The sequence below is a fragment of the Camelus bactrianus genome, chromosome 32, assembly GCF_048773025.1.
Source record: "Camelus bactrianus isolate YW-2024 breed Bactrian camel chromosome 32, ASM4877302v1, whole genome shotgun sequence".
NCBI classification, from domain to species: domain Eukaryota; kingdom Metazoa; phylum Chordata; class Mammalia; order Artiodactyla; family Camelidae; genus Camelus; species Camelus bactrianus.
Window position 1 is genome coordinate 4,342,801 of NC_133570.1, and position 26,393 is coordinate 4,369,193.

Genomic DNA, 26,393 nt, shown 5'->3' on the forward strand with positions numbered 1-26,393 from the left:
TTTCCTTACTTAACACTTCCCTCTATTTACTTGGTGGTATTTGGTGATCGTGGCTTGAAGTCTGCCTGCCCACTGTTCTTTAAAAGCAGGTATCCCATCTGCCCTTTCCTGTTGTGCCCTTGTGTCTAGAACAGGGCTTAGCAATAGTAGGTGCTCAGTGAATAGTTGTTGAATAAATAAAGAATGAATAACAATGATTTTTTCAGCCTTGAGGAGATGTTTCCATTACAATGTTGTCTTATTTTCTTCCCTAAACATCCTTCTTCATTTCTAAAAATTCTTTATTGGTTCTGAGGACAGAATAAGAGGAATGACATTAGGTAGGGGCCTGTTTGGGTCTTCAAGCGTGTCGATCATACCTCCTTTCTCAAAAACGAGCCGACACACAAAAGGCCACATATCCCATGGTTCCATTTACATGAGATGTTCAGAATTGGCAAATCTGTAGACACAGAAAATGTGGTGGTTGCCAGGGGCTGGGGGCCGGAGGTGGAACAGACAGAGAGTGTTTAATGGGTACAGGGTTTTATTTTGGGCGATAAAAATGTTTTGGAACTAGACAGAGGTGGTGGTTGCACAGCCCTGTGAATGTACTAAATGCCGCTGAATTGTTCACTTCTGTGTTATTTCACCTTGATTTTAAAAAAGAATTAAGCCCATCATGAAAAGACACACATTGTCTGAGTCCACTTATGTGAATCTAAAGTCGTCAAACAGAATCAGAGAGGGGAGTGCTGGGGGCCAGGGGCTGGGAGGAAGGGGTGGGGGGTTAGTGTCGAACACGTATAGAGTTTCACTTTCGCAAGGTGCAGAAGCTCTGGACGTTTGTTGTGCTGTGGTGTGAATGTATTCACGCCACAAAACTGTGCACTTGAGAGTCATTAAGACGGTACATTTTATGTTGTGTGTCTTTTTAAACCACAATTAAAAATGTTTCAAAAGTATTAAAAAAAAAAAAAAACAAGCGCAGTATTACATACGTAAAATGTAACACTACGTATTAAGGTTTATTAGAGCCAGGTGCTGGCTAAAGTATTCTCTGTCCTTTCATGAGTGTTTAAAATATTCCACCATCAGGAAAAAAATTCTGAAATTAGTTCCTTAACATACACGGGCAAAAAACTGTCATCTAGAATTTTTTTTTTTTTTTTTTTTTTTTTTTTTTTTTTTAGCTTTTATGCAATTCTTGAGACTTGAAATGCAGCAATTAGGCTTTAAGTATCTTTTTAAAATTAAAAGCAGACCTTGGGGGTGGGTAGAGCTCAGCCGTAGGGCACATGCTTAGCGTGTCCGAGGTGCTGGGTTCAATCCCCTGTAACTCCGGTAGAAACAACAACGAAAAAGCATGCCTAATACGTACACGTGCTTTAGAAAACGCAACAGCATTGCTTTGATTATCGCTGTTTAATAAGCCATTCCGAACTTAGCAGTGGGACCCCGCGACGATCTGTTGTGATGGTGTCCCCTGGTTCCGGGGCGAGCCGGTTCGGCGGGGCGCTCTCCCACGTGCCTGGGGTCAGGGTTTCTCAGTCACTCGTCTGGTCCTGGGAGCTGGTCTGGGCTGGGACCTCCGAGGGGGCTGTTGCCAGAACGCTCCACGGAGCAACTTCCTGTGGTCTGGGGTCCCTCCCAGCGCGGCGGCTGGGTTCCAAGAGCCAGCAGCCCCCAGGGGCCCCCGTCACAGTCTCCACGTTAGAAACAAGCACGGCTGGAAGCTGTGACTTCAAGGTCACGTTGTAAGAAGGAGCCTGCTTGTCCTATGCTCTCTCTGTCTTCCCGCATCTGCTTGAATGTGGACCAGGTGCCAGTGAGCCTGCTCTGACCCCAGTTCACCCACGTTCAAGGTGAACAGAATTCGTTTCCACCCTTTTCTTCTCGCTTATGCCTTTTTTTTTGTCCCAATATGGTTAAAAAACACAGAACATAGAATGTGTCATTTTAACCATTTTTAAGTATACGTTCGGTCCTGTTAAATACATGCTCATTGTTGTAGGACAGATGGCCACCGCCTCTGCATCTTGCAAAAACCAAAAGTCATTAAGTAACAACTCGCCACCTGCCTCTGCTGAGCCTCTGGCCACCAGCACTCTCCTTTCTGTCCCTATGAGTTTGACTCCTCTAGGGACCTGGAGAACCTAAGGTGAAATCCTACAGTATTTGGCTTTTTTTGTGTGTGACTGGCTTATTTCACTTAGCATAACACCCTCAAGGTTCATCTACAACGTCGCATGTGACAGGATTTCCTTCCTAAATTTAAGGCTAAATAACGTTCCACTGTATGTATGCACTACATTTTGTTTATCTATCCATCAACGGACACTTGGGTTGGTTCTCTTTTTTTTTTTTTTTGCCTCAAAAAGTGACATTTATTCGAAGAAAAAAAAATGACAAGATGTCCATCCCTGGGCTCCCTTCCCACCCCACTCCTGCTGCCCCTCAGCACCCCTCTTCCAGGGTGGCTCCTGGCGGGGGCTGGGTAGCAGAGGGCCCCTTTCAGATGGGGTCAGCCACGCCGAGGGGCGACTCCCCGATGGGGGTGCTGTAGAAGGTCTTGGCGTCTCGAAGGGTCCTCTTATCTTCTTCTGTCAGCGTGTTGATGGCCACTGCACATCAGTGCCTCTGGCCTGTGGTCACGGACGAAGGCCAGCTTCAGCGTGTGAATAAGAGGACACAGAAGACTATCCAGAGAGACTTAAGCACACGTGGAGGCAGCCGAAGGGAGCCCCTTCTCCCCTGGAAACCTGAGGCATGCCAGATTTTATTCCAAGTAGCTAATTTCCTGATGAGGGGCGCCAGCCGGCCCCTTGGGGTTCTACCCTCTTGGCGGTCATAAATCATGCTGCTGTGAACATGGATGTGCAAATATCTCTTTGAGATCTTGCCTTGAATTCTTTTAGGCATATACTCAGCAGCGAGATGGCTAGAATATACGGCAGTTCTATTTTAACTTTTTGAGGCACCGCTGTACTGTTTTCCACAGTGGCTGTTCTGTTTTACAGTCCCACCAGCGGCGCCCAAAGCTTCCAGTTTCTCCACATCCTTGCCAACACTGGTTATTTTTGGGCTTTTTGTTTGTTTGTTTGTTTGTTTGTTTGTTTTGGATAGTAGCCATCCTACTAGGTATAAAGATATCTCACTGTAGTTTTGATCTGCATTTCTCTGATGGTCAGTAATGTTGAGAATCTTTTCATTTGCTTGTTGGCTGTTTGTGTATCATCTTTGTAGAGATTTCTGTTCATGTCCTTTGTCCATTTTTAAGTCGGGTTATTTGATGGTTTTGGTTGTGGAGATGTAAGATCTCTTTATATGTTCTGGGTAGTAACCCCTTACCAGATAGATGATTGGCAAATATTTGGTCCCGCCCTGTAGGTTCCTTTTCACTGCGTTGACTGTGTCCTTTCATGTGCAACAGACTCCATCTTTTCATGAGGAAATATCAAAAAATTTGCAGACGTGTTTTAAAGCCACCATAAGCGTGAAAGGGTTTTTTCGGGAAAAGGGAAAAAAAAAAAAAAGTCTACCTCTGCTCTGACTGCCCTCCCCGGAGATAACCTCTGTTACAGGACTCTTGTGTAGCTTCCCAGAGGTCTTCTTTGAGATGTTGTGATGTAAGGTTCCTGGAGAAATTGTGCAGAGTTTGTATTTCTGCAAAATGAACTTGGCCTCTCCGGAACAGGTCTTGCAGGAACTCATAACCCCCCGTTTGAAGCATAAGGCAGTCGGAGCGGGTGATTTGTAAAGACCTTGCTTTCCAGCGCCATTCTGTATGAACACGGGCCACATGCGGGGAAAAGGCACTTTCCCGCACGCTCTGGGGCCTCCCTCCACCCAGTTGATGGAGGCTGAGTCTTGCCTTGGACGGTGATTTCTTAAAGGAGAAAGCGTTTGCTCTGAGCAGAGTCTGAGTTGCTGTTCTATGGGAGTTTGTGTTTTGTTTCACTTATGTAAGAACGCAGTTCCTCTTGCTAGTTCTGTGCTGGGCAGAACTCTAATTTCAGTTCTCAGTTTTCAGAAATTACAAAGGATGTGAAATGTGGCACAGGAAGAAAACAAGAAAACAAATCTGCTGCCCGGTCCTCAGATGCTTCTCCAAGCTGAGATTCGTAGCATTGAATGAAAATGGTTCTCAGCTTTCAGTGAGCATCGATCACAGTAGGTCATGGCTTAAAAATGCAGAATTCTTGGAGTTTCAGCCCAAACGTACTGAACCAGTCTTTGGACTTGGCTACATGTGTACAACTTTGCTTTAAATGGGAGAAAAGATCCAATTTGCAATAGCAACCTTAATGATAAAATATTTAGCAGCCAACTCCCCGAGAAACGTGGAGGCTACAAATATAAAAAGTGTTGGGGGTGGATTTAGCTCTGTGGTCGAATGCATGCTTAGCATGCACGAGGTCCTGGGTTCAATCTCCAGCACCTCCATTAAAAAATTTTTTCTTAAGTGTTAAAATTCTGCTATGAACTGTTAAGAGGAAGCTGGGCTGAGTGGCAAGGTGATCTTCGTTCTTAGAGAGAAAGAATCCGTTTTGGAAAGATGTCAGAGTTCCCTCAATTTAGCCAGAAATCGATGCAATCCCAATGAAATAACCAACAGGGACTTCGGAGAAATTTGTGAAAATGGTGCTGAAGTACATTAAAAAAATAAGACAAAGAACAAGTTTCTACTGCACAGCACAGGGAACTTTATCCAACATCTTGTAGTAACCTATCAAGAAAAATAATATGAAAAGGAATATATGTATGCATTTGTATGACTGAACCACTACGCTGTACACCAGAAACTGACACAACATCGTAAACCGACTATACGTCAATAAAAAATAAATAGATAAATAAAAAGAAAACATGAACAAAAAAATAAATAAACCTAATTACCCCTCTGGAAAAAATAATTTAGAAAATTAAAAATAAAAGAATACATGATAATTGCCAGGAAACTTCTGGAAATGGAGAATAATGAGGGGAAATTAGCTTTCTTAAATATTACAGTGAATTATAAAGATGGAGTACTGGATACAGTTGGCCCTGGAGAAGGACTGAGCAGATTGACAATATTGTAAGAGAGAAAAATCCAGTGAGAGACTGAAGTATATAAAGAAACTGGAATGTTGAAGACGACTACTTTATTCTACAGAGAAAAGAGTGAAAATAAATGGGGTTGAGATAACTGGATTCCTTTCTTATTCCATAGCTGAAAACTAATTCCAAATAGAGCAGAGCTTTAAAAATAGAAACACCCACAAAACACCAGAAGAGAATGGAGATTTACAAGCAGTTCTTGCTTTGGGAGACTGTTCTGAATGTGGCACAAAATTCATAGAAAAAGTAAATTTCACGAGAAAATAAAATCGCGTCTTTTGCAAAATATCAAAAACAAAGCCAACTTGGAAAATATATTTGCAACCCCTGTGTGAGGCAAAGAGTTGATGCCCTTCATTTACAAAGAACGCTAACAAACAAGCCAGTAGAATAAGTGATCGGGGGAGGGTACAGCTCAGTGGTAGAGCGCCTGCTTAGCGTGCATGAGGTCCTGGGTTCAATCCCCAGTACCTCCCTTTAAAAAAAAAAAAAAAGATCACAGGAGGTCAGTGTGACACTCACAGAAGAAAAAATGCAAATTGCTGATAACCATGTGAAAAAATGTTCGGCCTCATTTATCGTGAAAGAAGTGCCGAGCAAAGTCGTTGGTAATTTTCCACCTCCCCAGTGTGCGCGGAGAGTTAATGATACACAACCATTGAGGATGCAAAAAAAGTACTTGCATGTGCTGTTAGTGGGAGTATAAGTGGTGAGCTTCTTTTTGGAGATTGGCTTGGGAAAGCTTTTCGAAGTGGGAAAGGTGCATACTTTCGATCCAGCGGGCACGCAGCTAGGTGTTCATCCCCATGGGTATGCCGGTGCCACTGGAGGTTGCCCCGCCAGGATCTTGCTCCTCCTTCCTCCTTCAGAGTAGAACCCTCTTCTCTACAGTGCAAGTGTCCTGCATCAAACCCCAAGTTCCAACAAGCCCCTAAAACAAGAGTTTCTGGTGACTTTTAAACAGAGACTGAAGTTTAAAGGACAAGGAAGCCACAGCTGGTTGGAAGGTCTTTCCAGGCAGAGGGAACAGCATGGGCAAAGGCTCTTAGAAGGAAGGAGTAGCAGCTGTAGGTGTGTAGAGTTCAGGATTATATCAAGTTGAGGGTTCTGGGCGGCAAGTTGGTAAAAACTCAATCAAAAGTGACTTGAACAATGGAGACCTTTGTCGTCCTGCATAACAAGAAGCCAGGAACCAGGCCGCTCCTGTGTGGGTTAATTTAGTACTTGACTCTCACCGTAAGGACCCAGGTTCTGGTTTTTCCATGGGCTCTCAGAGCACAGAATTGAATTAATCATCGTCCAGAGCTCATGCTACAATCTCATTTGGTCTGTAGAGGACCTGCTTGTATTCTTTTAAGAGTTAATTGGATTCCATCTGTAGGATTTGTGCAGGGAAAAGCAGATCCATAGAGATAGAAAGTGGTTGTCAGGGGATGCGAGGTGAGGGCAGGGAGTGCCTTTTAAAGGGTAAGGGGTTTCTTTTTGGGGAGATGAAATTTCCTGGAGTTAGATGATGGTGATGGTTGTGCAACGTTATGAATATACTAAGACCACTGAATGGTACACCTGAAAAGGCTGAACTTCATGCTGTGTGACTTATATCTCAATAATTTTTTAGAAAGGAGAAATCAACTGGTTATTTTAAAGTAATCCATTGTCCAAGACAAAAAACCAAGGCTTTGACAATGGCTGGGAGCTGTCTGACTCCAGGGTGCCCCCACCCTATTTTTCCTCACTGTCGTCCTAAAGCCGTCTTCAACATGGCCTGGTTTTTTTTCAAGCACACACACAAATGTACACAGAGATGCAAACGGTATGTGTCTTTTTTAAAACGTGTCGTTTTTACCTTGGCGTTATGATAATATATAATATTGTAAGGGTGCTAGGTGCTATGCCTGGGGAGGGCTTTGCAAAGTCCACTGGCCAAACACACTCAGGGCTCTGCGAGCCGGGGAGGGGGCGCCGAGGGGCGGCTGCTGGAGTCTGGAGTGGAGCTTCTGGAGATTATAAACTCTGAAAAAAATGATGCTGCCTTCTCCCAAAGAAGCGATTCAAAATAACCCCACGGTTCAGCAGTGATGTGGGTAAAGCAAGCCTAACAGCCTTCTAATAACCTTCTCACGCTGACCATTCGGGTGCATTTAAAAAATATAAAATATCAGAGTGTTTCCAGAATCTGTAAGAGTGGAACTGGCGGCTGGGGCACTGGTGAGGGAGGGGGCTGACCTCATCAAATGTGCCTTCCTGCTTCTCTTGAATTTTGTAGCACTCAGCCTCGGAAATCTGAGGATTCAGGTTCAGATCCGGGCTTGGTCACTTCACTGCTCTGTGCCTCAGTTTTCTCGTCTGAAAAGTAGGGATGATGCGGGTTCTGACTTCTGAGGGTCAGTGTGAGGATTCAGCGAGCTAAGATGTAAAGCATTTAGAATAGTGCCCGGCACAGCTGGGGCTCCTGAAGTATCAGCTGTCACTATGATCAATATTCGTTATGGGTTGAACCATGTCCACCAAAAAGGAGCGTGCAAGCCCCAACCCCCACAACCTCGGGGTGTGACCTTGTTGGAAAGTAGGGTCACTGCAGAGCCGTGAAGACGACGTCATATTGGAGTAGGATGGGCCCCTAATCCAAGCTGGCTGGTGTCCTTGTAAGAGACGAGACACGTTTTACAGTGTCTGTGGGTCAGGGATCCGGGTACAGCTTAGCTGGGTGTTCTGCTCAGGGAATCTGAAGACACACATGGCCACGTGATGACATGTGTCTACAGGCCAAGGAACGCCAAGGAAGCCAGCAGCCACCAGAAGCCAGAAGAGGCAAGGAAGCCTCTCCCCTATTGTCTCCAGAGGGAGTGTGGCCCTGCCCACGCCTTGGCTCCAGATTTTAGCCTCCATGTCAGAGAATGCGTCTCTGTGGTTTGGTTTTGTCTGTCATGGGGAGGATAATTCAGTCTATTTATTTTTTTATTATTATTATTACTTTTAATGGAGGTACTGGGGATTGAACCCTGGACTTCATGCATGCTAAGCACACGCTCTGCCACTGAGCTGTACCCTCCCCCCACGTCACCCCATTTGTGGTTCTTTGTTACGGCAGCCCCAGGAGACTGACACAATATCTATTCAAAATTATTGGATAAATTCATGCGAGCAATTTTTGAAAGCCTTGCTTCTCCATTTCTCCTTGTGCCCTGGGGGTGGGGCGGGGCGTCCTTTCCGAGCACCCACAGCTGAGACCAGGCAGTCCGGGTGGCTTGTGAAGGTGTTTGGCCTTTGTCCTGCAGGCCCTGAGAAGCTCCTGGAGGTTTTAAATCGGGGAGCGGCCATTTCCCAGGTGAGTTTGAAGAAGCTCTGGCGCCTGCGGGTGGAGGACGAGGAGACAGTTTAGGCCAGTGGGGGGTGGGTCTGTCATCCAGGCAAGACAACGGTGATTCAGTGATTCTCAAAGTGTGGTCCCCAAAGCAGTGGCAGCAGCCTCTCCTGGGAGCTTGTTAGAAATGCGAAATTATAAGCCCATCCAGGCACACTGAGTCAGGCGCCCTGGGGTGGGCCCTGCGCTGCGGTTTCCCTGTCCCCGGGGGGACACTGCTGTGCCTTGGGCGTGAGAACCACCGGCCTAACAAGGGCGGTGGGGATGGTGCGCCATAACAAAGTATCTCAAACTGGGGCGCTTCAAACAACAGAAATTTATTTCTCACATCTCTGGAGGCCAGAAGCTGGAAATCAAGGTGTCCCATGCTCTCCGCAGCCTCTCGGGGAGGATGGGGAGCCTTCCTCGCCTTTTCCGGCTTCGGGTGGCTCTTAGCACTCCTTGGCTTGCAGGCGCATCACCGCAGCCTCTGCCTTCATCACTGCACGGCCTCCCTGGTGTCCTCTCCTCTTATAAGGACACAAGTCATTGGATTTAGGGCCCACCGCAGTCCCGGGTGTCCGCATCTTCACTTGGTCGCACCCGCAAAGACCCTTGTTTCCGAATAAGTTTGCACTCCTGGGTCCTGGGGGTTAAGACTTGAACATATCTTTTTAAGGGGACACAGTTCCACCCACTACGGGTGGAGGGCCATGGAGGGATTCAGGAAATGTCAAAGCAAGAGGAATCTTAGTGACTAGCTGGGGGAGGGAGGAGGGAGAACAGAACGAAGAGGAGACAGACTCAGACACCGTGGCATAAACCGCAAAGCCTGCAGGGGCCAGCTGTCTAGCTTCGCTCTGAATGAGTTCCTTAGGACAGAGTTTCAGGAAGCTGATTCCAGTATCTTGGGACCAGTAAACACGCTGCTGAAATAAACTCCTTCCCACCTGAGAACCTTTCTCCATACCTGTGGGGCAGGTCTGAGGAGAGAGGAGCTGGAAGAGAAGGTGCCCTTCGCCCACAGAGCCTTGCAGCTGACGGCGCCAACTTCAGGTCAGGTGACACTTTGGAGCTAAAATCATGTTCAAGGTTACAGAGCCTGGGGACACCTGAAGCTGCTCCAGATCTCAGCTGTCTCAGAGGAAATGATGGGACAGGAGACACAGGGGGCCTGTCTCAGGGAGGAGGAGCTCTAGGACCAGTGCGTGCGGAGTCCCTCCCTTTGAACACCAGGGATGTTGCTCAAAGCATTCATTCTTCTGAAAGATTCTTCTCTTCTCTGCCTCCGATTGCCCGGGGCTTCTGATCCCATGGAGGCCTTGTGAAGACCCAGATCACTGGGCCTCATCCCACCACGTCTGATTCAGCAGGTCTGGGGTAAGAACCAAGAACCTGCATTTCTGTCATGTTCACATTGCTGAGAATGGAGAACCGGAGGCCCAGGTGAACGGCTCTGAGTGCTGGCTGCCCGTGGGAATCACACGGGGATTAAAGACTACACCAACCCTAGTGCCGGACCCCAGACCCCGGGACTCCCCGAGGATGGGGCGTGAGTGCTGGCTTTACAGCACCCCCGGGATTCTAAAGTTCAGCTCAGTTTGAGGTCGACAGCCCAGTTTCTCCTAGTCCATCAGATGGCAATTCAGGAAGCCTTCCCTGGCTGGCCTGGATAGGGTCAGGTCCCTCGTTCATTCATTCATTCCACAAACCAGGGCATATGTTGAGCCCCGCTGTGAGGACAGTCAAGGTCTTTGCGCTTGTGGTACAGTGGAGGAGACAGATGGAAACAATCAGGCTGGACAATATTAGGGTGCCATGAAATATAACAGGAAGCTGTCACAGGAGTGTTGCTTCAGATGGGCTGGCCAGGGGGGGCTTCTCTGAGGAGCCAGAACTTAAGGGAGAGCGCAGAGACCTGTGAAGAGTGTTTAGAGCAGTGAGCACAGCATGTGCCAAGGTCCTGTGGTGGGCACAAGCTGCACGCATCAGAAGAGCCACAGCAGGCTAAGGAGTCTGCATCTCGGGGAGTGGCAGGGGGAGGGGAGGGGAGCTGGACCAGGGCCAGAGCTCGGGGCCTTGTGGGCCCTGGGGAGGGGGGAGTCTGGGCAACAGGAAACCAGTGGCCGGTGTGAGCAGGAAGTAATGTGATCCTATTTGCTTTGAAAAGGTCCACTCTGTGAACTCTGTAATACCTTCTCACCGAACGGATTCCTTTCCCTGAGAGCATTTTTCTCCAGCATCATTATGGACTCATTGGTGTGACAGCAATATCTTTGTCCCCACTGCTCTGGGACCTGTGTGAGGCCATGGCTAATGCACCTTGTGGCCCCGCTCCATTTTCTTTCTTGAACATCATCTAAAATTATTCTGTGGGTTTACTTGTGGACCTGCTTTTGTGTTTGTCTCCACCCGCTGGAATGCTGCTCTAGGAAAGCAGGGACCTCTCTCATGCTCTCCAGGACCCAGAACCATCCCACAGAAGACACATAGAAGGCAGCTCAGTAAACATTCGCTGAGCATTGGAAATCCTCAGTGAATACAGTGAAACAAAGAACCGTGTGACTGAGTGTCCGGTGGTCCCCCTTGGCATCACCCCATCTCTGCCCAAATGGGAGTTTCTGCTGCTGGTAGCTGTGTGCAGAATGGTGTCGCCATCCATTACTTGCCAAAGAGTATTTCTGGAAACTGCTTGTACCTGGGTTCCAGCCACCTCTGGCAAACACCTCAGCCTGGTGTCCAGGAACAGTGTCCCACTTGGGAAAGAGACTGGCAGCTTTGCTGTTCTACAGCTGAGTGAATTTTTTAAAAGGGCAAGGGCCTTTTCTATCCTAAAGGATTGTTTGTACCAATGTTGGCTTCAAGAAGGCTCCTGTCTGGCTGCACAATGTCTGTCCTCTTGCTCTGATGCTGCGGAAGTTGCCTCCAGGCAGAGGCGGTGGGTGCTGGAAAGGAGGAGCCATGACAGGGGCTGCAGTTTTCTGGGCAGGATGGAAAATGTTGCTCTGGCAGGAAAAATAATGAAACAGCTGGGGGACTTGCTGCAGACAGAGCTGTTTAGTTAGGCTGAAGCACAAACACTTGGCTTTCATTGAAAAAAGCCAATGTCCCTCGGGCCACACATGGTGAGAGGTTAAGTGGTTCTCTTGACTTAGGAAGAAAAGCTTGAAAAACTCAGCTCAGATTTCAACAAACCAGGGCTCATACACTTTGGGCTTGGGAACAAAAGCCCTAAGAAATCGAGAAAGGGAGAGACAGAGAGAGAGAGAGAAACCTGAACTGTGGGGCTTTTGTCTGTTTTTAGATACTTCCCTAAAAGCTGCTGCCGTAATCATTCCACATTTCAGCTCTTTGAACCTGCAAAGGTCACTCTCACCCCAGGGCCTTTGCACCTGCTGTGCCCTCCGCCTGGAATCCGTCCCCGGGTTGGCTCTTCTTCATTCAGTTCTCTGCTCCAATGTCACCTTCACAGAGAAACCCCACCGTCCCTCCCTCCCTATCAAACCGCTCCATTTTCTTTCTTGAACATCATCTAAAATTATTCTGTGGGTTTATTTGTGGACCTGCCTTTGTGTTTGTCTCCACCCGCTGGAATGCTGCTCTAGGAAAGCAGGGACCTCTCTCATGCTCTCCAGGACCCAGAACCATCCCACAGAAGACACATAGAAGGCAGCTCAGTAAACATTCACTGAGCGAATAAATCAATAAAGCCGTTGATTGTGGCTGCTGGCTGCTTGCCGGAGGGCTTCTCGTCTGTAGCCATCGAAATGTTTTTGGCTGAAAGTACTGGAAAGCACCAACCGGAGCTGTTTAACAATGAAGACTTTTATTATTTCCATGCAAGGGTGGGTGGGGGAGTCCTTAAATGGAGCAGCTTGAGGGCTCTCAGTTTCGGCGATCAAGGATGGACATCACCGAGGACCCAACTCTATTCATCTTCCCGCTCCATTATTTTCGGCCATGCAAGAGGGCCACCGTCCACCAGGAAGTTCCCCGCAACCACCCCCGTGTCCCATTGGCCAGAATTCGGTCACGTGCCCCACCCCTAAGCCAATGATAGTGAGGGAGGGGCGTGCCGCGATCCGGATTCCCTTCCCACGGAGGCACAGGGTCCAGTTTCAGAGCATCTCTGGCTGCATCGAGGAAGGTGGATACTCTGCCATCAGGAAGGAGGGGGGTAGCAGAGAATGAATGCATTTGGGGAAAGCAACCAATGGCGTCTTAATGTTTAATTTCATCCTCACAAATACCCTGCCGATAGTGTACCCAGTATTTGACCCCTGAGAGGATCCTTTTTCAATGCCCCTCATCCCCTTAAACAATTATATTCAGTAAGAATCATTATACTCTAAATTTATTCTTTGGTTTTGAAACCAGAAAGAGGAAGACATTTCAATTTTGAGGATATTTCTTAAAATATTTTATGGGTGTGCCTGAGTTTGTGTACTTGGAGAAGGGGCATCCGAAGATCTCTGAACTAATCTCCATGTAGAATATAATGTTTAGTAAAGGATAAGTAACACAGATGTGCTAATTTGAAGCTTACTGATGAATTACAAAAACGCAACAATAACCAAGGCAATTGTTTAGTTACAGGGATTGGCCTGCTTTCTCTGAAAAGGACCAGATAATAAATATTTTAGGGTTTTGGGGCTGGAGAGTCTCTGTCACAAGTCTGCCATTGAAGCAGGAAAGCAGCCGGACTCTTACGGAATGAATGGAGCACGGCTGTGTTCTAATAAAACTTTATTTACAGAAACAAGCTGGGGGCCAGATTTGGCCTGTGGGCTGTGGTTTGCCAATTCCTGAATGAGAACTTAGACCAATAGAGGAATTTTTCTGGGGGAACGTTTTATCACTGACACTTTTTTTAGAGGTATTGACTGGTGGATGGTGATAATAAGTGGACTGACTTTGAGTGGATTTTATTATTGTTTTTATTTTTAAGCAATCTTTTAAACATTCTTATTGAAGGGAGGTAATTAGGTTTATTTATTTATGTTTAAATGGAGGTACTGGGGATTGAACCCAGGACCTCGTGCGTGCTAAGCACACAGTCTACCCCTGTGCTATAATCTCCCCTCAGCTTTCAAAATTCTTATTACTGTTGCTACAGCCCAGAGATGGATGGAACCTCCAGCATTCTCCAAAATGGGAGTGAGGTGTTCAGGATAAGGGTTTGGGTAGTGGATGGGGGTGACTAGAGTTCATCTTGTGATTCCTTTGCAGATCCTGTGAGCCCCCATCTGCTCAGGGAGTTTTCGGGTTCATGAGTCCTCTGCCCCCCCCCCCAACTTACTTCTTGGCCTCATTCCCACCTCTCCCCTCTACTGGGGTATTTCAGTTTGTTTATTTAATAAACACACTAAGGGTTAGAAGCCTTAAGGCCTCACAGATGTGACCTCATTTGATTCACACTGAGACAGGAGGGAAGAGGGCAGGGCACTGATCTATCTGCTGGGGCTGTGGGCTCTGTGTCCCGGGTGCACCTTGAATCTGTCCAGCTCTCCCGGGCTCCCCCAACCCACGTTGCTACAACCCAGGCTACTCAGCATAACCTCATCTCGTCATAACTGAGCCACACTTTTCCTCTTGACCCTCCAGCAGCAGCAGTCAGGAAGATGTATTTTTATCCTCTAGATAAAAAGGAAATTGTCTTAGTCCTTTCGGGCTGCTGTAACTGAATCCACAGACTGGGTGGCTTATAGACAGCAGACATTTATTTCTCACGGCTCTGAAGGCTGGAAGGCCAAGGTCAAGGCGCCGGCAGGATCTGTGTCTGGTGCGGACCTGCTTCCTGGTTCATAGATGGTGATGGGCTCTCTGTGTGCTCAACTGGCTGAAGACGGAGGGAGCCCCCTGGGGTCTCCTTTCTAAGAACACTCATTTCATTCAGAAGGGCTCCAGTGGTGGGGGGAGGGCACAGCTCAGTGGTAGGGCGTGTGCTCAGCACGCACAAGTCCTGGGTTCAATCCCCAGTCCCACCATCTAAAATAATTAAATAAACCTAATTACCCCCCCCAAAGAGCCCAAAATGGCTCCAACCTCATGATCTAATCACCCAGAGGCCCCCATCTCCAAAGACTATCACACTGAGCGTTTAGGATTTAACGCATGAATTTTTTTTTGGTGGGGGGAGACACAAACATTCAGTCTATAGTAGGAAGAGACACAAAAGTAGAGACAATTGTACCATGAAGCCCCATATAGCCATTTTTCAGATTCAACAAATATCAAGTTTTTTTGTTTTTTTGTTTTTTGCCACAGACGTTTAATCCATCCTTTTCTCTTTCTCTTTCAGTGAATTATTTTGAAGCTGGCCTCCACCACGGGGGCCTTTCTCCCCCACCCCCTATGGTTCACACCTCTAAGTGAGGGTGTCGTCCTGTACAATCATGATGCTTTTATCCCCCGTTCAAAATGAGCAATCATTGCAAGGTATTTTAAAACCTAGATCAGATCTGCTGCAAGACCTTCACAGCTAAGATTGGAATTCTTTACCCACGGCCTAAGAAAAACATGACAATTTAATTTATTGCACAGACTCTGAGAGTAAAAGGGCAGTGCTATCAATGATAAGTTGGGACAAGTGAAGTAAACTGGGTGGTTATGCTGTCTGGGAGGCTGGCCCTTCATGGCGCCATCTGTGCTTATCTGTTCCTTGAACAGACAGAACATCTCCTTGCCACAGGGCCTTTGCACCTACTGGTTGTTTTTCCAGAATGTCCTCCCCCAGTCTCACCCTTCTGGTCTCACCCCTCCACCCCCTCATTTCTCTGTGATGTTACCTCATTTTTTTCTCTCGTTAGCTCTTGGCATCGTATAAAATCCTTATTTATTTGCTTAGGTGTGTTTTGTTTTGTTTTGTTTTGTTTTTAAACTTCTCTCCCTTGCTAAAATGTCAGGCCAGGACAGAGAGGACCTATCTGTCTTATTAACTATCCCAGCCCCAGCCCCTAGCACACAGTAGGATTGGCACAGAGTGGGTGCTGAGTGGATATTTGCTACATGAATGAGTGAATGGATGGCTGTACGTCCCTTCTCTGGGCAGGCCGGGCAGGGCCAGGTGACCTCAGAGGAGCCTTCTGGGTCCTGGAACTGGGACCATCCTCATGTCTCCAGCTGTGTGGGCTGTGGGAACAGAGGACTTTCTTTTGGGTTCTGGCAGAAACAGCAGAATTATTAACTCCTGGCTGCCAGCTGAGCCCTCCCACATATTAACGCCTTTGATCTAGAAAGTGATTTTGTGTTGGAGGCTTAGCTCTCATGAGAGAGACGCTGTCTCAAGTCCTGAGAGGTAAAGGGCAAACGTGAAGGTCAACTGCCAGCTCTTAGAGAAGGAAGGTGGCTGGAGACTCCCAAGGTGGGTGATTCTGCAGGAAGCCGGGATTTGTAGGGGCTTGGCTGAGCCTCCTAGGGGATGTCTGGGGGGCTCTGGAGGCCTCCACTAATATTAATATTCACAAAATTGCTAGTTTCTGTGTGTTTCCAAAATGGTGGCAGCGATGGATGTGGGTGCCCTGGGTGGCACCAACATCAGCATGGGCAAGAAGTGCTTTGTAGTAAAAAATGGAATGCAGTAGCCCTCAGATGTGGGATATTATGGTTGGTAACTGTGGCATCTGCCAGAACCATGTTCCAGATCTTTGCATAGAATGTCAAGCTAGCCAGGCACCTGCTTCTTCTGAAGAGGGCACCATTGCACGGGGAGTCTGTAAACACTTCCACTGCATCTCCTGCAGGCTCAAAACACGGCAGGTGTGTCTGTTGGACAAAAAGGGTGAGAATCCTCAAAGTATGGGCACTAGAAAAAGGGAATTCTCCCATCAAGCTCAACTGTTTTGTTATTCATTTAATGACTCGCCCTCCTGTTACTTAATTATAAATTAGAACCGTGTCCTGCTGTTTCTTTTCCATTTGCTATTCCTGCAGCCACATCATACTCTGTGTCAAATAAAATCTAGTTGCCTGAACTCTAAAAAAAGTTTTCTAGGATTGTTAAAAAAAATGCAAAGGCCATTTTCACTTATTGAAGAAAAATAGCTCCTGAGAAATCATTTACATCAACAAGAGAAATTAGCATCTTAACAAAAATGTATCCAGGCAAACTCCTGCCTCAGGACCTTTGCACTGGCTGTTGCCTGGGCCTGCCAAGTCCTTCCCCAGATATCTACATGGCTTATTCCTGCACTTCCTTTAGGTCTTTGCTCAAACGTCATCTTCTCGTAGAGGCCCTCTCCCCACTGGGGGCACTTACTCTGTTCTCTTATTTTTTTCCCCTCAAGTACGTATCTTCCTCTAACACAGCGGTGTCCAACAGAAATGCACTGGGAGCCACCTATGCAGTTAAAAATTTTTTTTAGTAGGGCATTTTAAAAAGTAAAAAGAAACAGGCAAAATTGATTTTAAAAGTATACTTTTCTTTAGCCCAACATAACCCAAGGTAGTCATTTCAACATGTGATCAATATAAAAATAGTAAGATATGTTGTGTTCTGTCATTCACCGTAAGTCTTTGAAACCTGGCGAAGTGTATGACCCAGCACCTCTCATTTGGGGTAAGCACCATTTCCAGTGGCCAGTCACCATCCATGGCCAGTGGCCACAATCTTGGACAGCACAGCCTTGACATATAAAATTTACCAGTGATTATGTTTACCATTTATTGGTCTCGCTTGTCTGCTGGAATGGAAGATCCTCAAGGTCAGGGAGCTTTGTTGTGTTTACTTCTGGGTCCCCAGAACCTAGCAGCATGCCGGGCACACACTAGGTGCTCAGTCAACATCAACTGAATGAAGAAAACCAGCGAACCAGTGAGCTCTGGGACTGTCGTCACCCAGTGGTCACCTAGGTGGCAGGTGCGTCCAAATGCGATTGGTTCCTCTTCCTCCTGGCTTTTTCTTTTCTTTCTTTTTTTCCCTGTCCTTTCTCTCACTCTGCCCTCCCTCTATCCAGCTGCTCCCTCTTTTTCCTCTCTCTGCTTTTTCGTTTTCCTCAGCGAAGAGAGTCGTGATTCATGTCTGGGCTCTGGAGCCAAGTGACTTGTTTTCATCCCTCCTCTGCCTCTAACCAGCTATGCTTCTTCTGAATTAAGCCATTCAGCTTCCACGAAAAACATCTCCTGCATTGCCCCGGGGGGTAATAATAATTCTTCCTGGGCTGGGGTGTGGCGGACAGCATGTGGTGGCCTGAATGAGCGATGATTGCAATGAACACTGGCGCCTTGCTAAGTGTGTAACCTGAATTAACTCATTTAATCCCGTGAGTGCCCCAGGGGTGGGCACTACTGAGATTATCTGGACTGCATAGATGAGGAAGTAGCCAGGGCACAGAGAGGGTAAGCAACTTGCCCAAGGCCACCCAACTATGCAGTGGCAGATTCTTAACCATTGGGCTCTCCAGTGCCTGTTGATTAAGGACCTACCATGTGCCCGGCATTGTTCTCAGAGCTAGGGATACAGCAATGGACAAAATAGGTGGATTCCTGCCCTCATGGGAACTTTGTTATTCTAGAGGGGGAGTGAGAACCAGTGAAACGAGGAAATACAGGTATAACGGATTTGCCATTCTAGGGCAGGGGGACCGGGGTAGTGTGAGTGTGGATTGATAGGAAGGAAGTCCGCACTGAGAAGATGACATTTGAGCAAGGACTTGAAGGAAGGCCACAGGGAGGTTTGAGAGAAGAGCAGTCCAGTAGGGGGAGCAGTAAGTGCAAAGGCCCTGAGGCAGGGGCAAGGTAGCAGTTTCCTTGAACAGCCAGGAGGTGGAGCAGAGGGGGCTGGAGGAGAGGGAAAGACGAGGTCGGGGGCATGAGGGTGACCCTGCAGGCTGTGATGAAGACTTCGGCTTTTACTCTGAGTGAGGTGGGAGCCATAGGAAAGTTTTGTTGCTTTCTTTTAGTAACAGCTTTATTGACACATAATTCATATAGTATATAATTCACTCATTTAAAGTATACAACTCAGAGGGGAGAGTGTAGCTCAGTAGTAGAGTGCCTGCTTAGCATGCGTGAGCCCCTGGGTTCAATCCCCAGCACCTCCATTAAAAGAACTAAATAAACCTAATTACCTCCCCCCCAAAAATAACTAAAAAATTTTAAAAGGAGTGTACAATTCGATGGGTTTTAGTGTATTCACAGAGCTGTAAATCATCACCACAAGCCATTTTAGAGCCTTCCATCACCCCGAAAAGAACCCTGAGAGGTCACTCCTGATCCCCACCGACCAGCCCAGGCCAACGCTAGTCTGTTTTCTGTCTCTGTGGGTTTGCCTGTTCTGGACATTTCACATCAGTGGAATCAGACCACACGTAGTCTTTTGTGACTGCTTCTTTCACTCAGGGTAACGTTTTTAAAGTTCACCCATGTTGCAGCCTGTATCAGTGCCTTTTTAAAAAAAAATGCAGAGTAATATTCCACTGTGTGATATGGCAAATTTTATTTATCTGTTTATCAGCTGGAGGATATTTGGGTTGTTCCACCTTTTTGGCGACTGTGAAATTTTTGTATGGACACAGTTTTCATTTCTCTTGTCTATATCTAGGAGGGGAACTGCAGGGACTTATTTTAATTCCGGATGTAGTCTTTTGAGGAGCCATTTCCAGAATGTTTTCCAGAGGCCGTTTTAGATTCCCACCGGCAGCATATGAGGGTCCCAATTTCTCCGCATCTTTGCCAACACTCTGCCTAATTGTCTCTTGTTTGTTTTTGGGGGGGAGGTAATTAGATTTATTTACCTGTTTATTTATTTTTAATGGAGGTACTGGGGACTGAACCCAGGACCTCCTGCCAGCTGGGCATGTGCTCTACCACTGAGCTACACCCTCCCCCCTCCGCTAACTGTCTTTTGATTGTGGGAGGTTTTTTTTTTTCAATTGAAGTATAGTCAGGTTTTTTTTTTTTTAAATTGTATTATGCGGAAGGGTTTTGAGCTGAGGAGGAACGTCACCTGACTTGGTTCTTACAGGATCTCTCTGACATCCACACTGAGAATATTTTATGTTGTTAATCTTTCTTTTCCTCCTGCATCTTGGTCTTGCTTCATGCTGGCAAAGCCTCTCTCTAAAATATGACGAAGTTTCTTCTCCCACTTCTTAGGTCACCCCGCCAACCATCGGATGTGACTCCCCCAGCGAGGTCATGGCTGGTCACATGTGTCAGACACCCTTTCATCTTTGTCTTTCTCTCTTGTCAAGTGACAGTGTGGCGTGACACACAGACACTCCTGCTGTGGCCTTGGGGTCTCTCTTGGGTAAGCATCACGTACATTTGGACCTTGAAGACTTGAATGTTAGGCTGGGTGAGCTGGTCAAGGTGAATCAGTCCTTGCCGAGGGAGGCTGGGTATCGAGGAAGGGGGTGGCGTCAGGGTGAGTGCAAACACCAGATTTTAGTTCATTGGTTCATTCTCAAGAACTACAAAAGTCAGTGAACGTAAAACTATCTTCATAGCTGGTGGCCATTGAAGGCCCTAAGGAATCCAATGAAAGTGTGTTAATTAACTAATTAGTTACTTGATTAATAAAAGAATTAATTATCTTAAGCCTTCATTGAGTAGGTACTAGGTGTTAAGCATTGTTCCAGGTGCTGGGGACACATCCATTAGCAAAAACAGACCAGCTTCTCTCTCTCGGGAGTGGGGGAGACAAAGTAAACAGATAAATGCATAAGACAATTTCAGGTAAAATGGGGTGACAGGTGGGTTGAGACTTCCATGCTGGACGGATTAAACCGGGAAAGCCTGTCTGAGGAGCTTGTTTTGGGCTGGGACCTGGAGGAGGAGAAAGTGTCAGCCCTGGAAGGGTCTGAGGCAGAGGAAACAGCAAGTGCAAAGGCCCTGTGGCTGGAAAAAGCTGGAAACAGCAAGTGCAAAAGCCCTGTGGCTGGAAAAAGCTGGGGCTGTTTAAGGAACAGAATGAAGGCCCGGGAGGCTGGGGTAGAGAGAACAAGGGGGTGGAGCTGGGGGATGAGGACAGAAAAGTGAGCAGAAGCCAGGTGAGTTAGGGCCTAGGGACAGCAGGGGCAACAACCTCTAGCTTAGCTGTGCTCCCCCTTTGGGCACTATTCTAAGTATTGTCACATCCTCCCAACTCATTGAATCCTCCCAACAGTCCTTGAGGAGAAACTCTTATCATCCCCACTTGACAGATGAAGAAACTGAGGCCCAGAGAGGTTCAAGCCAATTTCCCTGGGACTCTAGGGCGAGAAACCCTGGAGCATGGACTTCCTGGAACCTGTTCCCATCTGACACCACAGCCACCTGCTCTGGCCACCTTTGCCCTAGCCACCCTGATCTAGGTCAGGGCTGGGTCCCTGCTGCTGGTGCTCTGGACAAGGCTGGGTCTCCTGAGGGGAAGACAACACCTGGCAAGGCTCTCTGGATAGTCCGTAGAGGCTTGATAAACACCGTCTCAGGCCAGGCTGTGTTGCTTAAGGACAGGCTGTGAGAAGGCTGCTTCCCTCCGGGGTTGAATAAGAGTTTCAGAAGGCCTCGGTCTCAGCCCTCAGGGACTGGCCTGCCGTACCCAGGTGTCGGGGACACTGCCCTCCCATCCCTGTGTGACCCCATCTAGAGAATGAGGGGGTTGGCCTACATCAGAGGTCCAGAGCACCATGCGGGGTGTGGGGTGCAGGCCCTAGGAGCAGGTCAGGCGGGGGCGGTGGAGGACTGCAGGGGAGCGTACCTGTTTGATTTTCCTGGGGCACTTATCTGCAATCATCCATCCTACATTGGCTCACTCACCCACTGTGTCTCCCTGTTCAGTCGGAAGCAGGAACTTAGATATGTTAACCTGACCCCTCTGTGTCTGTTTCCTTACCTGTAAAATGGGGCTGCTGTGTGCAAGGCACTTAGCACAGGGCCAGGCACCTAGAAGGCTCCTGGCTGGTTCATTCTAGAATGTTCATCGGGAGCGAGCATTCCCAGCCTGGCAGTGTTCAAGCGGCTACTGGGGGCAGGACAGGGGGCCGGAGAGACAAAGCTTCTGCCTGTATGTAGCATTCAAGTTCCAGGTGATGGTGGTCAGAATGATAGAACAAATGAACGAGGAACATGCCAGGTGGTGCTGGGTGATAAGGGTGAGGGGTGAGCTGGGAGAGCTGGCGCAATTTTATTTCACACAGGGTAGACGGGGAGGCCTTTCTGATAAGGTGGCCAGCAGCCGTGAAGGAAGGAGCTGGGCAGATATCTGGGGGAACAGAATCGTCGTGGGTGTACAAGGCCCCGAGGCAGGAGTCTGTTAGACTTGATCCAGGGAGAGAGAGGCTGGGAAAGAATGTGTGTGCACGTGTGTGTAGACCGGCGCGCGCGCGCACGCGTGTACGTGTGGGGCTGGCGGGGGGTGGGGGGAGGTGAGGTCTCAGAGGTGGGGACAGGGGCTCTGGGGTTTCTGCCAGAGGAGAGAAATTCCTACTAAATATGAACAATGATGATGCTCACGACAGAGGAAGTGGGAGGGGAGGAGGGCTGAAGAAGGGGGCAGGAGGAGAGAGGCAGAGGAGGAGCGGGGAGAAAATGGAGAGGTGGAAGAATCAGGGATAGGAGTGAGCTGGGAGCAGGTGGGCATGAGGACGGGGAGAAGGGCTGTGGGGGAGGCGAGCCAGGCCCCACGTCTCACGCGGTCCACGCGCCCTCCACTGCTCCCTCCCGCGGAAACTGACGCACGGGCGCGGGGCCAGCGGTCGTGGCCCCGCCCCACTAGGACCGTCCGATCCGCGACCCGCCCCGGACACGCCCCTTGCTAACTTAGGCCCCGCCCCGTCGCCCCGCCCGCTGGCGCCCGAATCCCCGTGCCCCGGGCGTCCCGGGGGCGGTCCGCCCCAGCGATGGCGCATAAAATCGCTGGCCACCTGCCTGGTCGGTCCTCCGTGCGCTGCTGTCAGGGGCCCGCCGAGCCGCTCCGGTCCCCGGAGTTGCTGCCTCTGTCGCCTGCGTCCCCGTCTCCTTCCCCCGACAAGCGCACAGGAGCCCTGCCAGCGCCGCGCGGGTGCTACGGCGCGCAGACATGGGCAGCCACGTTCGAGCGCGCCGGGCGGCCGTGGCGCTGGGCTTCGCGGGGCTGCTGTGCGCCGTCCTGGGCGCCGTCATGATCGTGATGGTGCCCTCGATCATCAAGCAGCAAGTCCTCAAGGTGGGTGAGGGGCCCGGCCGGGGGTCTGCGTGTGCTGTCCTGTCCGGGGCTGGAGGGCACTGGGCGCTGAGGAGAGCCAGGAGCGCATCCGCAGCCTGTGGGGTGGCGACCTGGAGCCGGGATCTGCCCTCTGGGCCCAGGACCCTGAGCACCAGGGTCTCCACTACCGAGGACGCATGCTGAGTTTGGGGGCCAAGGAGGGCACCCAGGGCCTTTGCTGGAGGTCCAGGCTGGGGTTGGGGAAGCCTGAGTGAGAGACCACCTGGGAGCCTGACCTCACCTTAAGGGGTCTGGGGCCAGGGGGAGCCTGGGAGAGTGGCTGCTTTTCCGTGTTGCCTGGAGAGGAGCCCAGGAGCGAGCTCGCATGCCTCTTTCCTCTTTACTGTAGCAGCCTGTGCCACTGTCTGGTAAAACTAGGGCTGCATTTTGCTTGTTTCCTGTGAGCCCATGAGGACCGGAACCCTTCATTCATGTACTTCTGTGAGACTCACACGGGTGCCCAGGCCCTGATAGGTGGTCAGGAGAGCATTCTCTGCTATCCAGAATCTGCCCATACAAACCCCTTCTCAGAGGCAGAATGGGCAGCTCTGTCCTCCCCTGGCCCTGCCTTCCTGATGCAGATTGGAAATGATAAGCTGATTTTCTCCCCAGATTCACACAGAGGCAGGCATAAGCCCCAGGCTGCATAAGCAGGGTCCTTTGGGAGCCCACAGCCTGAGAGCTTTCCTCTGAACCTAACCTTATACACCACTGCCCTTTTAACCAGAGTGGCAAATTAAGGCCATCAGCTGGCCTTCAGACCATCAGACTCTGCCCTGGGTGTCTGGGCGGCCTGTCTGAATGAGCCTGGAGTTACAGAAGGACGGGGAGATTACAGAGTATTACGCTTGAGCTAAAAGCATTCAGAGCTTGGAACCAGGGCCAGTACCTGCGGGGCCAGAAGGGGAAGCTGAGGCTTGCCTTGGCCCAAAATCCAGACAGGCTGCAGAGCTGGGGTAAAGCTGTGGGAATCGTCACTTGCTAGTTAATTTCTCTGTTTCCGTTTGCCCATTTCTTTAGGGGAAACTCTTGAGAATGGGAACTTGCCCACATTCCATGTCTGTGCCCTGTGCCCAGCACAGGATGCTTGGGAGATGAATGAATGAATGAATGAAAGCTACATCTGCTTAGACTCAACTGCCATTTCTCCGCTTTAAAGATGGGGCAAGTTTAGTTTTCCTCAAGGTCTCTGGGTAAGCAGTTGTCCAAGTCATCTTGGCTACACTGTGGTTTTTTTTTTTTTTTTTTTTTGGTTTTCAAATTCTTGTCAAATTAAATCATGTGATCTGATTGCAAGGAGATCCTGGCCAATGGTGATACTGAGCACTGAGTTTCTCTTTGTCGGTTTTTTGTTTTTTGTTTGTTTTTTGCCTCGAGATGGTGGGAAAAAGTTGTGTGGGGAAACCTCAGAGCGAGGGTGGCAGAACTGCATCTTTCCTGGGGGTGTATCTGTTTTGCTTTCCAAAGTAGCAGTACGAGGTTTATCTCAGTGCAAGCCGGCTGTAAACGCCCGCCAAATTTGTGGTTTCTGCACTGTGTGCATCCTGGAGAGACCGTCACTCAGGTAGCGTGAGCATGGGGAGCCTGTCGAGATTAAGTGCAAAGAACCTCTTGCTTTGGGGGTGTGGGAGTGGGTGAGATTTATAGCCGATGAAGAATCTTGTCAGCCCAGTCCTTCTTGGACTTAACTCAGGTGTTTTCTTTTTATGGCTGTCAGCCAGATTAAGGATGTCTCCACATGAGCGAGTGTGTGCGTGTGTGTGTGTGTGTGTGTGTGTGTGTGTGTGTGTTCACGCACACACGCATGCACCCTGTAATTTCCCATTCCTCCCCTGGGCTTCCAAAGAGGAAGGCGCCTCTGCTGGTCTCAGTTGTCCCGGAGCTAAGATTTCTGGTCTTAAATTTGGGTGAGAGCCGCCCAGCCTCCTGTGTGAATTTCCCAAAGGAGACTGGTTTGGGGCCGAGTGGCTTGAAGGCACCAAAGGCGAGCCCAGCCGGTGACAGCTACTTCTTGGACAGCTCAGACGGACTCCCGGCCAAGTGCCTTCTCTTGGAAGAAGAATGCCGGTGTTCAGGGGACCGAGCGGGTGGGACGCTGGGAGAGGGAGGCACTGCCTGCTGGTGTTTTCATTGGCTACATACATGTCCATGTACAACTTGAATGGGAGGCCTTGTGCTTCAATTTCTTTTTTTTTTTTTAATTTTTTTTGTTTCAAGAAGTCCATGTATCTAAAGGCATGAATTCTTTGTAAAAAAAATATTCAAGTGGAGGGAAAAACATTTCCCCCCATTTTATTTCCTTTCTCCCCTCCTCTCCTCTCAGATGATGGTACCACCATCACCGAGAGTATCTTTCTAGACTTTCATCGAGATGAAATTTATATGCATTAATATATATTTTTTACTTATATTGAACTAAACTACATATAAATTGCCTGCAGATTGCTTTTCAGTTCACGGGTATTGCTTGGAAATTTTTCCATGCCAGAACATATAAATCTATCACATTTTCATTGCTGCATAGTATTCCTTCGAATGGCTGTACACTTCATTATTTGCCTGTTTCTCTATTGACTGATAATTTTCTCTATCACCGACAAATGAACAGGGACCATCCTGACATGTACCTCTTTGTGTACATGTAGGAACCCTTCCACCAGGCACATTTCTAGAAGAGAAGCCTGTAGACCTCTAAGTCTGTCTAGTTTGAATTTTGATAACTCACAGCCTAATGGCCCTTCCGAAGATCTCTAGCTTTTCTGGTTCCCATCAACAGAGTCTGAAAGTATCCACTTCCCCACGCCTCTGCCATTATTGGTGATTACCCATTGATCATTATCATTTTGGGGGATTCACCTGATGCATGTGATTTACATTTCTCAGGTTGCTAATGGGGTGGGGTAGGGACGAGACGTGTTTTGAAACCTGGGTCAGTTTGAAACCCAGGGTGGCAGTGCAGTTTGCTAGCTGGGGGCCTTGGGCCAGTTACTGCACCTCTGAACCAGGGCTTGTGTCTTTAGCGCTGAGGCAGGCAGGGGTCAGATTAGCTTGCTTTCTGGCAAGATGATAAAATACAAAGGCAGTTACTTGTGTGTGAAAATGCCTTCAATGTACCTGGTCTCTCATTTGAGTGGTATCACATCCTTATGAAATATGACAGGATTTTTCCTTCCTACAGGTAAGGAAACTAAGGCACAACAAAGCTTGCTGGGGTTTACACACCTTGTGGCAGTGGTGGGCAGGAATCTTGACTGCCAAATCTGGGTCTCCACTTCCATAGGGGCATAAAAAGTAAAGCAGGAGCTTTCTTTCTATGGCCCTGTTGGACTTTTAAGGCCAAAGTTAGAAGGAACTAGATATTTATGTTTTGGCACAGAAAAGTAGACAAAAACACATTACTAATTGAAAAAAGCTCTGGGGGTACTTGTGTTGAAAAAACAGAACTCCACAAATAATATTCTGTATTTTCACTGGGTTACTATTAGTGCATGGAAAAGCACAGAAAAAGGTGTGGAAGGATGTGCACCAGACTGACAAAAATGGTTACTCTCAGGGGACTGGGAGTGTGGTGAAGGGAAACTTCACACTCTATCTATAATGTTCCTACCCTTTTTTTTTTTTAATGAGGAGAATGTATTCATGTATTATGTGTTTAGTAACGAACCCATAGCTTTCCCCCCAAAGAATGGCCAGGTGAGTTAGATGTAGGATGTGGGAGGCACTCGGTGAAGGGGCCCCATGAACTGAGGTCCCTGGGAGGCCTTGGGGGAGAATGAGACTCATTTCTTCTCCTTTCCCTTGGTG

At 48.4% G+C, this 26,393-nt stretch overlaps 1 protein-coding gene and 1 non-coding gene across 5 annotated transcripts in view; one reads left to right on the plus strand and one right to left on the minus strand.

The window, feature by feature from the left end:
* Positions 1 to 2,688: 2,688 nt before the first annotated feature.
* On the minus strand, positions 2,689 to 2,826 carry LOC123612734 (small nucleolar RNA SNORA67). Its single transcript, XR_006720026.1, has one exon. It is a non-coding gene; the product is annotated as a small nucleolar RNA SNORA67 (small nucleolar RNA).
* A 19,358-nt stretch (positions 2,827 to 22,184) lies between these two features.
* Positions 22,185 to 26,393, plus strand: part of SCARB1 (scavenger receptor class B member 1) — a 67,202-nt gene continuing 62,993 nt past the window's right edge. For 3 of the 4 annotated variants that reach the window (XM_074356623.1, XM_074356625.1, XM_045506343.2), the window contains exon 1: positions 22,272 to 22,550. Coding sequence is in view for 2 of the 4 variants with exons in the window: in XM_045506343.2 (XP_045362299.2) it covers positions 22,425 to 22,550 (126 nt within the window). In the remaining 2 variants the exon portion in view is untranslated. Of the gene's footprint in view, positions 22,551 to 26,393 lie in introns of all 4 variants that reach the window. The other variant, XM_074356627.1, reaches the window with a different exon arrangement.